The sequence below is a fragment of the Mirounga angustirostris genome, unplaced genomic scaffold (genome assembly GCF_029215605.1).
Source record: "Mirounga angustirostris isolate CCGP_5_RB_7025 unplaced genomic scaffold, mMirAng1.0.hap1 SCAF_7, whole genome shotgun sequence".
Classification (NCBI taxonomy): Eukaryota; Metazoa; Chordata; class Mammalia; order Carnivora; family Phocidae; genus Mirounga; species Mirounga angustirostris.
In genome coordinates this window covers 103111374-103124131 of record NW_026991715.1, presented here as the reverse complement: position 1 = coordinate 103124131, position 12758 = coordinate 103111374, and the positions used below count along the sequence as shown (strand labels likewise).

Here is a 12758-nt window from a genome sequence, read left to right as displayed (position 1 = left end):
GGGGGGGCTCAGTCACTTAAGCATCTGCCTTCGCCTCAGGTCATGATCCTGGGGTTCTGGGAGGTCCTGGGATCCAGCCCTGAGCTCAGCTTCCAGCTCAGCAGGGAGTCTGCTTGTCCCTCTGCTCCTCCCCCCCTGCTGATGCTCTCTCTCTCTCTCAAATTAAAAAAAAAAAAAATCTTAAAAAAAATGATTATAAAACATTTTGATTGTTTTTCCCCTCAAAAAGTGGGATTTAAAAGTGGGATTATTAATTGAAAATAACCATATGCTTTAAAAAGCAATTAGTAATTAGAAAAAGACAAAAAATTATGTTCCTTGTGGAAAGAAAAGCTTTACCTGATGAGAATGATAAGAGAAAAAGAAAAATACAGAAATTAAACATTTTTACAAGCTCAAATATATTATTCTTTTCTGGATTCTAGATTTCCTGTCTTATTTTACCTAATCCATGTTTATTAAAATATTTATACATGATTTTCTGCTTTTTATGTATCTTTTCCTCTTTAAAAAATACCTAGCTCTTTTCCTCTTTAAAAAATACCTAGCTCTTTAATTTATCGAGAATTTAATCTGGAGGAAGGGGTGGGTTAGATGTATGGTATTACATTTAAATATCCCCAAATGGTCAGACCATCCAATTTCTCACCACTGTTTATTAAATAGCTCACATCTCCCAGTGATATTAAATGATACTTTTATTAATAATTTAATTTTCTAATGTTTCTAAGACAATTTCTGTGCTCTTCATTTAGATGGCACTGATTCAGTTCTATACTGCATTAATCACTCTGGTTTTATAATTCATTTAAACTTCTTGTAGAGCTATTCTTTTCTTATTTTTTTTCACTTTCCTGATTCTTCACATGTATTTTTTTCTTCCAAAAAAACTTTAGAATTACTCTATCAAAGTTCTAAAACAAACCACTAAAGATCAAAGCTTCAAAGGAAGCCATTGGTCATCCAATGGGATTTCACTAAACTCATAGAATAATTTAGAAAAAAACTGATTCTCTTAAAATGTTAACTTTTTTAAAAAAGTAAGTTTTTTAAGAAATTTTTCTTTCATCAGAAACATTACTAGTAATAAAAGGGCTCTTTCCTTTCCTTCCAATATTTTTATTATTGTTTATATACACTTTATATAGAAAAGCTGTGAAAACTTCCCTTTCTCCTTTCTCATAAGGTTTCTAAAAGTTTCTCCCTGAATTTTTTTCTTTCTTTTTTTTTTTTTTTGCTAAGAGTGAAATCCTTTTTCCTCCTTTTCTAACATTCCTTATTTTTTCTCATGTAGTTTCACTGGCTAATAATTTTTATAAAATTAAATAATAGTGTGATGGTAAGCATCCATTTCTTGTCCCTGCCTTTACTTTTCCACCCTAAGACAAAATGTAAGAGAGAGCTTTTGATTAGATGAAGAGAAGTAAAGAAACAGCAAGAAAAATACCCATCATTTCCCAATTTCCTAAGGGATTTTAAATTTACAACCAAAAATGAATACTGAATACCTTTGAATGTCTCTTGGCAATCTACTGGAAGGATGAAAAAATTTTCACCTTTTCAATGTATTAATATGGTAAATTATATTATAATTTTATTTTGAAATGACAGTATGTGCTTATGTTGCAGTTTGCTTTTAATATTTTTTGGGTTAAACTTGATATTTAGAGATTTTTTTTTCTCCACTGAAATATTCATTGATAAAGTGGATTCATAGCTTTTTTTCATATACTTTTGTTTTTCTCAGATATGGTTTTGGCACTGGAAGTATTTGCTTATAATATTTGACAAGATTTATTGCTGAGGCCTTCTGGCTGGAGTGGGGTTACATTGTTTTGTCAGTTTTCTTAGTTTTATCTTTGGTAATTGCTGTTTTTGTTTTCTCTTTCTGCTAGGTTAGTTTGCTAATTTATATTTTCTAAGAATATCATATATTTTATCCACATTTTCTAAGATCTTTGCATAATTTTCTTTTAATTTCACCTTTAAAAAAACAATTATGCCTTTAAAAAATTTCTACTTTGGCTCCTTCTTTGCTTCTTTAATAAGCTTTTCCTTGATCAATTATTTCCCTATTTTACCTATTTTTTTTAAAAGAACTGATATATTTATTTTTTAAAATTTTATTTATTTATTTGTCAGAGAGAGAGAGCACAAGCAGGGGGAGTAGCAGACAGAGAGAGAAGCAGGCTCCCCGCTGAGCAAGGAGCCTGACATGGGACTTGATCCCAGGACCCTGGGATCATGACCTGAGCTGAAGGCGGATGCTCAACCCACTGAGTCACCCAGGTGTCCCTAAAAGAACTGATTTATTTGTACATTATTTTATTTTGATTTTCTATTTTGTTAACTTATAATTGATCTTGATGAATTACCTTCTGCTTCTTTAGATATATTGTTGATCTTTTTTTTAACTTTTTGAATTGTGCATTTAATTCACTTTTTAAAATTACTTGCTAGAAATGTGTTTGAAACTATAACTCTCCCACTATTACTTTAACCATATCCCTTGGAATTAATTATATAGTATTTTAAATTGCCGTTATTTTCTAGATGTTCTTCAAATTAATTTTTATTCTATCTTTGACACATGAGTTGTATAAAAATGAGGTTATACAACTAATAAACTTTATTAAATACATGACTCAGGTAATGTTTCTATCATTTTCTCTTTTTATTTCCTATCATTTTATTTGGATGCTGTTTCAATTTTAATTTTATGAATTACATATAAATTATTAATCAATGATAACACCTTTATTTTGGATATCTCTCAGTCGATATTTTTTTACCTCCAATTCATCCTTATAACCTAATAATAGTCATAATATTAATACTATTAAAAAGTAATACTATCCAATCCTCAGTTATCCTCAGACTTGCATTCGCCCCATTTGGTTCTGCCTATGACTTTACAAAGAATATTTCTCAATACCTTTACTTTAAAGGTGTCTCTAATAAATAGCATTTTGTTGGGTTTAGTTGCTTGATTTAATCTAAGAATATTAATCTTCTGATAAAGTTGATTAGGTGCTCTAGTTATAGCAGTTAAGACAAGTTTGGTTTTAATTCTATCACCTTAATTTATGCTCTAAATTTGCTTTTAAGTTGTCCTTATCTTTTCTTCTGACATCTAGCTTTAGATGCCTTATCTGCAACTTTCTTTATCTCCTTCTTATTATCTAAGGTTTGTATACGATGAATTGTCAGTTCATCATACTGATCCTGATCCTTAAACTTTCATGTTTCAGTGGATACGACAGATCTGGGAGATAAAATGCAGATTCCTCAGCTGTCCCACTAAAAATTGTGATTTACGAGATCTCAAGTGGAATCTACTTTTTAAGCAAGCACCCCAGATGATCCTAATGTAGGCAGTCTATGGTACATCCTTCAAGAAACACAGTCATAATAATCTGTTAATTTCAAACATATCCTTAATCTTCAACTTCTTGATTCATAAACTCTAAAGATAAAGAGTAAATGTTGAGTCCTTGCTGTGAACTAGGGAACAATACTTTCTCCCTCTTCAAAAATACATATCCTGATTTATTCTTTTTATATAGTATTTAGTTTTTTAAAATAATTGAATTATCTTTTATTCTGTAACTTTAATTTCTGGAGCTGTTTAGCTTTAGATTGACATGCTGTCTTTAGTTCTGAATGCTTAGCACACGGCTTTCCTAGTCTAAATTTCCTTACTTTGACTATCTTTAAATGGGGTGAGACTTTTTTATGAAACTTTTTTATTTTTTTAATTAATTAATTAATTAATTAATTAATTTATATGAAGCTTTTTAAATAAGGTGTCATGGATGCTCTATTCACTAAATGTTGGATACTGAGGATAGTTTATTTTCTTTTGCCTTTATCTATCAATAATAATATTCTTAGGTTACATTTTCTCCCTTCAGAGCCCTGTGACGTTTTTCCATTATTTTACAAAATTTAATATTGTTATGGAGTAGTTTGAGTCCTAACTTTTTTTTTCCTTCCTTGTAGATCATTCACTATTTCTGACTGGAAGTTTAGTAATGTCAGGAGAATATAATAAGGTGGAAATGAGATTGTATAATTTTTACCTTGGAACCCAGTACATCCTTTTGGCTTACTGATTAATTTCATTGCAGGTATGTATAAATATATAATGTCTAGCATATTTGTTAAGAGTGTAGCTTGTAGTCATATTTTCTGTTCAACCATTTCTTAGCTGTCTAACCTTAAGCAAGTTAATTACACACTCTGGGTCTCAGTTCTTCATCTGTAAAATTATAATTACTACAACAAAGGATAATAATAAGAACTATGTCACGTTGTAATATATGTAAAGTGTCTAAAAACAGAAAAGGCATTCAATAAGTATTCATTATTATAATTATTGACATCAGATTTTTTCTATTCCATTTTATTCCATTCTATACTAACAACATGATTCTGCATATTTAATCTCCTGTACCTGTTTTACATATTTATTATGTCTTTTTCTAAGTGGTTTTTCTCTCTGCATCTCTCTTCTCTCCATTTGGCATGATGTTCTACAATCTGAACTCTTGTGTTACTGCATTGATTCTTTGCCACGCTTACTCTCTTTCTTACTATTTTAGATTCAGTTACTAGTTTCTACAGAGATTGCTTTGTCTTCATTTTTGCCTTCTTAATCACCTCCTAGCACCTTGTTTATCATCCCATCCTTGATCTTTTGTTTCATACTCTCTTCCAATTTTTGGTGAGAAAAAGCTTTTTTTAGGGAAATTTTAATTTTTCCTGAAGTATTTTTTTTCCAGTAAGAGTTATCTGTCTTTAGCATCCTGACTTCCTTTCTTTCTCTGCCTAAGAGGATAGAGTCATTTATAGTTTTCTTACAGAGCTGCCATGCTGTTTCCTTGCTTAGATGTGTCTAATGGCTCCCCCATTTGTTCAAATATAGCTTGGGTGGGTTTGCCTGGATTCTGCCTGCATGAATACTGACCCTGCTTATGCATCTCTGTCTCTCTGTAGAGTTTCAGTTTGAGTTGAGTGTTGATTGTTTTTGTTTTGTTCTTTCTATTGCTGTTTTATTCTCTATGGCTTTTGAATAGAGAGGACATAGGTTCTGAATTCTTCTACCTTTACTTCCTAACACTTTTTCGATTGGACACCGGCATCAGTTTTCTGTCTCTCTGTCATTTTAAGGGCTGGGTGACATTGTGTGTGTGTGTGTGTGTGTGTGTGTGTGTGTACTGCCCGTTCTCATAAGGCGCTGGTAGGTATGTAAACTATAGCAGAACTTTACTAGGGAACAACTTGGCAATAATGTATCACCATTTTAAAGGCAGGTACTTTTTTTTACCCAGCAATTCCATTTTAAGCAGTATATCAGGAATCAATGGTGTACAAACATGTAGCAATGGAATGCTTAGTGTTGTTTATAATGGAAAACCACTTGGAAACAATGTAAATATCTAACGATAGGTTCTCGTTACATAAATTATGGTACATATATCAATAAAGTATCTTGTAGCTATTAGAAATGACGTATATTTATACTTGAAGTACAAAAAGGGAAGTGGAAAATAGCAGTATACACAATAGCAGGGCATAATTCTTTAAATAAGAGTATGTCATGTGAATAAAAGGCAATTTTAACAATGATTATGCCTGGGTGTGGAGCTATAGACAGTTTTCATGGTCTTTTATACATTAAAAAATCATGAATTAGTTTTATAATTAGAAATATAGTAACAAAACTAAGAAAAAAAGAAAAAAATGAGAAAGATATACATTCTCTACTACCATCTCCAGAATAATAGCAACTATTTATTGAGTGCTCTTTGTCTGGTACTATATAAGGCCCTTAACATGATTATCTCATTTAATCCCCTCAGCAGCTCCATGAGGCAGAAATTAGTGTTTTAGTTTTCAGTTGAGTAACCTGAAGGGTGGAAATGTTAAACATCTAATGTCACATAGCTCATAAAAGACCATGTCTGAATGTAAACCCAGTTCAGTCTGATTCTAAAAGGCACCATTTTCCCAGTGGACCCTATTGCCTTGGAGGACTGTCACATACATCTTGATGTTTTTATAGGTTACATATTTAATAGATCATTATTCAAACTATTGAATACCAGTCCTTATTTCATACACTAAATTTGAACTTAAAAGAGAACTTGAAGGACAGAATAAAGACATACCCAACAAAAAAAAAGCATTAAAGCAGAAGACATTAAGATTCATATTTCAATGTAAATGATTGAACATTCTCTTTAAGATAATGTTTAAGGAAATAGGGAAAGAGTTCTTAACAAATTAGGATCTAAATCATGGCATTAGAGTATCATTAACTCTTTCAAACCATCAGTTGAAAAATTGAATGCACCAAAGAGGCAACTTGTCTTTGAAATAACCTCACAATCTGGGGATTTTCCTGAATTTTCATGTAACTTTACCCAGTCACTAGAACAATCATGCAGTATACTTTGGTTTTGGTTTTGAAAAATACAATATTCTTCGATTGTTTTCATCATAAACCCAAATTCCAACTGTCAAACATGTTTTCTTCTAAATGATTAGCATTCTATCCAGAATACTGCCCAACCAAATCAGTCTACTTCAATTTTAACAAGAGTAGCTAGAGTTAAAAACAAGAACAGCATCAACAACACAAATAAGATAGCCTAGGAGAACAGACACAGTAGGGGCTGGATGTTTAGGGAACTAGGACTAAATTAGTGATGGCAAAATGTCAAATATCTCTTCTCCTGGAATCTACCTAATACCATTTATCAGACTCTTGTTACTATGCATACCACAACAAGTAATAAAGTTGAAAGGCAGGTTAAAACACCATAACAGAGTAGTAATTTAATAGATAAACCATACCTTTCTCCCACCCAAAGGCAATAAAAATTTGGAATTGAGGAATCTTGGGTCAGAACAGTAAAATTAGAGAAAAACATGATACTCAGAGGGTACAATAACAGCTTGTTAAGCATCAAGTCCTCATAGGAAAGATTTACAAGCATTCACTATCATTCACTGTCTCACCAAGAAATAGAAATTTTTAAAAAATGTAGTTGGATAAGTAGTGGATGATAAGGTAGAATGGGGACAATTCTCCTCCTCCTGGAGCGGAGGGCAATATGAATGACAATTTGCCAATTAAGAATTGCAAACACATGAGGATTCAGAAACTAAACTGTAAGTATTAGCAAAAAAAAAAAAAAAAAAAGGTTTTCTTTGGAATTAATTTAAGTCAAGAGCTATAACAAAGAACAATCTCAATTATTGCCTTTTACCTATCATTATAATAATGCCGAGTCCACCAAGGTAATAGTTATTTGTAAAATATATAACAATAAAGCAACAAGGACTTGATGCAAACATAACATTCCTAGACATAAATTAATAATCTACGACAGAAAATATAAGTCCTTAAATTTTGAGCCAACCAATAGAAGGATGTATAATTCTCTACCTATTCCACTAACCAAAAGAAACACAAGAAAACTAAGAAATGCCACAGTATATAATGACATTCTATTCTCTCAATACAAATGAAAAGGAATCTCAAAATATGATGCACTTGGTTTCTTTCTCTAGCACAAGAATAATGACTGAATAGAACACTGAAGCTTAGGCTCATCATAGCTATATTAAAAAAAAAAAACAACAGGAAAATTCCATTTAGGTCTCATGAAAACATTTAAGTTATTTCCAAGTCTCTGTGGATATAAGTCCATAGGTTATCTGCAAAGACCCCATACATTATTTTACAGGGAACAGCTAAGCAAATTGGCTCCAACAAAAATACAAATAAATGGATTAAAAACTGGCTATCTAACCGTATACAGAGAGAAATCGTAATTGGTAGTCCGTCTAGTTGGGGAGAGGTTTCCAGTTGGGTCCCACAAGGATCGATATTGGGTCCCATTTTGTTTAATATCTTTATAAAAAATCTGGAAGACAAAGTAGAGAATGTGCTAATTAAGTCGACTGATGCCAGTAGAATAGGATTTGTGGTTAAAGTAAATTGATATAGATAAATGCTACTGGTCTTTAGAAAGACTGATGCTAACAGAGAGTGGATTTTGAATTAGCTGTATTTTCTTAATGTATCATTTAAAAAAATCTAATTCCAAGCACTAGAAATAAATAGATTTAAAAAGTTTTAGTAGCTTTGCATTACCAAAAATTAGGCACAATGGATAAAGGCAACACAGAGACTCGCAACACCTGTGAACACAGAATAAAGAATGCTCCCCAAATGGAGATCTTTTTGGCACAGCTCTATTTGGAAAACTGGTGGTTATGGGTCCCTCATTGCAATTAAGATATTGGAGGCTTTTCAGATATGTAGGAGTCAACGTGGTGAAATGGCAGGAGTAACTAAATTCTCAAATATACATATACTTAGTTATTGGCAACAAAATAAACAATGAGCAACATAAAGCTTAAAAGAAAGGAGAGTTGAAAACTTGAAGGCATAAGCAAGAAAAGGAAGTGAAATTAATCAAGAGCAAATTCTATAAGGAAACATACACACACACACACACACAAATAGAAGAATGCAAGGGATAATAGGAAGGACTCTCCTAACACTAGGATAGAGATTTTATATATATATATATATATATAAATTATATATATTTTATATATATAATTATATATAAAATAATTATATATATATATTGTTTTGTTTTGTTTTTTAATTAACAACTCTAGAAGATACTTGGAAAAATATTCAGTAGACCTCTTTTCGGTTTGAGGTTTATTTAAAATTCTTAGTATTTTACGACTTAATTTGTCACATGAAGACAATGAAAGTGATACAGTTTGTTGGCCATGGACTCTAGTGTGTAAACAGATGTGATTTTTTTTTTTTTTCAGGTGAAGTCAACTGAATTGAATATATGGAGTAATGTGGAATCGTTTTAAATTTTATATTGTTTTTGTACTTGCTAGCATAGCAGAATGTATACCAGATATAGACTGGAAAATCCAGATCAAGTCTCAGAAATTTTATTAATTTTGTTATGCAACCTTGGGTATTTTACTCTCCTTAAGAGCCTTATTTTTTGCATCAATTAAATGGCAAGATAAGAATTGTTTTAAGAGCTGCATATACTCTTGTTAAATTAAAAATTTACAGGAAACCAATACAGAGATTAGAAAAATGTGGAAGTATGCCCTCGAAGAAACAGTTGGCTCCCACTTGGCTAGGCTTCCCATATTCATCCCTCCCTGACCTCAGGACAGAGCCCGGTTTAAAAATCACTTTAGATGATCTGACATGCTGCCTGCGTCTCTAGGAAACCATCAAGAGAAGCTGAAAAGGTCAATCCCTCTCCTAGTGACTGATTTTTCCAGAGCATCCAACAATCCTTAGCTGATTATATGTGCCCCAGCTTTAGAAAAAAAAAAAAAGAAAAAAATTAGAATTACAGTTGAAAAGAAGGGACATTCTTGATAAGAAATAGAGTGGCATTATTCATGATGCCAACACAAAAGAAAGTGATGTGCAATCAGAGCCCTATGTAGATCTCTAATCCTTCATGCTGGGTTAAAAAAGAAACCATGGGAGTATGGAATGTGAGATGGTCACCTTTTGTTTTAATCAAATCAAGATGGCTCTAAGTTTTCTGGCCTAAGAAATGATAAAGTTTGTAGCTGGTTTGCTATAGATTTTATAGCTAATACCTGTTGAAAGATTATTTCCTTGCACTGACTTTAAAACTTCTAACATGAAACATTCCTCTGCAGATAGTACTCTCTTTTAGGAATGGGATTTCACCCTATATGCTATATATTTACACTGTAAAATACACAAACATTGGCAATATGTCTGGAGACTATAAATTTTACTTTAAAAAGTAATAATCCCTATCATTTATAATATTTTAATATTTTATTAGTATTTACCTTTTAGAGTATTTACCATATATTGAGGACTATGTTATCCTCTCTACACATCATCACAAATAATCTTCATAATAACTTATGAGAGAGGCATTAACCCCATTTTTACAGATGAAGAAACTGAAGGGTCAGAGAGGCTTGCTTGCTTGCTTGCTTATTTGTTTATTAGGTACTGTCACACAACTGTAAGTGGATGGTAAATGCTGGATCTGACTGACTACAAAATACTTGTTTAGAACTGTTGTGCTAATTATAGCTCCTGATGTCTTGATATTATACATCTTGATTGAAGAAAGTGGAGAAACCACTTGTATTTAAGAGATTTAAGAACAGGACAAGCATCTTATATTTTTCTGGGCCTCAGTTTCCTATGTTTGAAACTAGAGGATTGGATTACAGTAGGGTTTTTTAACCTCAGCATTATCGACATTTGGGGCTGGATAGTTGTTTGTTATGAGGAGGCTGTTCAAAGCACAGAAGGATGTTTGGCAGCATCCTGGGCCTCTATTCACTAGATACTGGTAACAATTCCCTCCTCCCAGTTTTGACAATCCAAAATGTCTACAGACATTATCAAAAATCCTCTGGGGGAAAAAATCACCTGTTTTTGAGAACCACTGTTCTAGAAGAACTCTGATATCTTTTTTGTTCTCTCATATTCTATGCTCTGAATTGTAGGTCCAACTTCAGCCAAGAGGATGGGCTTTTCACCACTGTGGGGTATTCGCCCAGTGAACCATTCTCTATCTCATCTCAGTACATTGAATTTAAACTCTGAAGCTCTCCAGATTCAGTTTGCTATAAAACTGCCACTCTCTGGCTCTTAAATTTATCATTTAAATGCAAATTGCCATAAAAATAGGGTAGATGAAAGTTAAAAGAGATCAGATGTGATCTTATTAAGTCAGCATTTCATTAGGCAATTGATTTAGAATCATTTCAAACTGCAGTCTTTTGAGATAGTTTTATTTATTTATTTATTTATTTGTTTGTTTATTTATTAACTAACACTACAATATCAGAAAAATCATAGAATGGATTTAAAAAGCATTCTTTCGTTTGACAGCTTGAGAGAGCCATAATGCTAGGTTGGAATCTACTGACAGATTCTAATAAGTGAAAACTCAGGTACTGTAAAGAAATTGACAATTTTCTAGACCCGTGGTTCATTAGCTTTTAAAGGTCATACTTAAAATTTGCATCATTACAAATATCATCTCCCAGGGAAGGAGTGCCTTTTCTTAGAGAATAGCCCCCCCCCCCAAATGAGACCTATGGATATGTGAAAACATTAGTGAGTTAGAAGCTCTCATTGTGTTTGCTCAAAATAAAATTCAACTGTAGAGATTATTTATGGTGTGCTATCCTTGGAAATCACTTGAAGATAGAAATATTAAAATGTCAATTAAATAATGATTGATATGGTTAATAATTCCAGATGGTTTAAAAGTATTACTGTTTTCCTAGTTTCATCACAGTGAACTATTTATTAAATTTAACACTATGCACTACTTTATAAACATTATTTATGGCAAATATTAAAATAAGACCTTATTTTTTGTCTATTTTGAAGGATTTAAATTTGGACTATGGGAAAATACATTTATAAATATTCTGTTTAGTGCAGAAAGTTTGATAGAGGAAGCCACGTGAAGTCACATTTGGGTAGTATAAAGGGATGGATGCATTGGGAGTGCTGTCAAAAACCTCAAAATGGAGATTCTAAATCTTGACTGCAAATTAGAATGAAATTTGAAGAGTTTTTAAAAATTATGATGTCCAGGCATTAAGAATTTCTGGGAAAGGAATCAGGCTTCAGTATTTGTTAATGCTCTCCCAGTCAGTCAATTGGGCACCCAAGGTTGAGAACCATTGCCTTAAAGACTAAACAGGGTTTAGAACTGCATGGAAACTGTTCTTTGACTATGCGTAACTTAAGCAAGATGGCAGTCTCTTATAGTCACGTGCTCCAGTGATCTTAAGTGGTACATGTGCAAGGCATTAAGTGATTATCTGTCACTGAAGGAAAAAATTATTCTTTTCCCCCCTCCACTTATCTTTCTATCCTCCTGATGACTTCAAAGGGAAAGACTTCATTTGTTGCTGGTGGCTCTTTAATACATCTCTGTACTTGTTTATCTCCCTTTTAAATCAGAGAATGGGCTCAGGCCCAGAGCCTTCATCTAGTATAGCCTAGAATTTAATAACATAGTTTCATATTTCTCACTTAAGATTATCTTCCAGCAAGTAATACAGATTTAAGTGATATAAAATTTCCTTTGTTAGTTATTTAAAGTAACTGTAAATAAATATAAAGTCAACAACAGTACACATTATATTCATATATGGAAAAAGTCACAAGGGTAGTTCTCAGATGAATATGGTTTGGGAAACCCTATTGTTAAGGTAAGGGGTATCCAAATGTTGTATCATAAGTTTTGGCCCTAATCGTCCCTCCATCACTAATTAACTTTATGATTTTGGAAAAACTACCCATTCTCTTCCCTGGGCCTTGGTTTCCTCATTTGTTAAACAAGGCCATTAACCTATATTGCTGGCATTCTTCTATGAGTTTAAGAAGCAAGGAGGGCTAGCCCTCTGAATTTACCTTGTTGACATCCAGGCGCATCTTCTCATTGTTGGCACTAGCAGCTTTCTCAGCTGCCTTCTTTTGGCGTTGGGGTCCCCTCCCAAAAAAGATGTAGTTGACCAAAGCATATTCCAGAAGGGCCATGAAAACAAAGACAAAGCACCCCATCAGGTACATGTCAATGGCCTTCACATAGGGAATTTTAGGGAGAGTCTCCCGCAGGTGGGTATTGATCGTGGTCATTGTAAGAACGGTTGTAATTCCTGAAAAA

At 32.7% G+C, this 12758-nt stretch overlaps 1 protein-coding gene across 3 annotated transcripts in view; it reads right to left on the bottom strand.

The window, feature by feature from the left end:
* The window catches only part of GABRB2 (gamma-aminobutyric acid type A receptor subunit beta2), a 249929-nt gene that overhangs the window by 28735 nt on the left and 208436 nt on the right, over positions 1 to 12758 (bottom strand). For all 3 annotated transcript variants that reach the window (XM_064596592.1, XM_064596593.1, XM_045901810.2), the window contains one exon: positions 12506 to 12750. In XM_064596592.1, coding sequence (XP_064452662.1) covers positions 12506 to 12750 — 245 coding nt within the window. The remainder of the gene's footprint in view (positions 1 to 12505; positions 12751 to 12758) is intronic.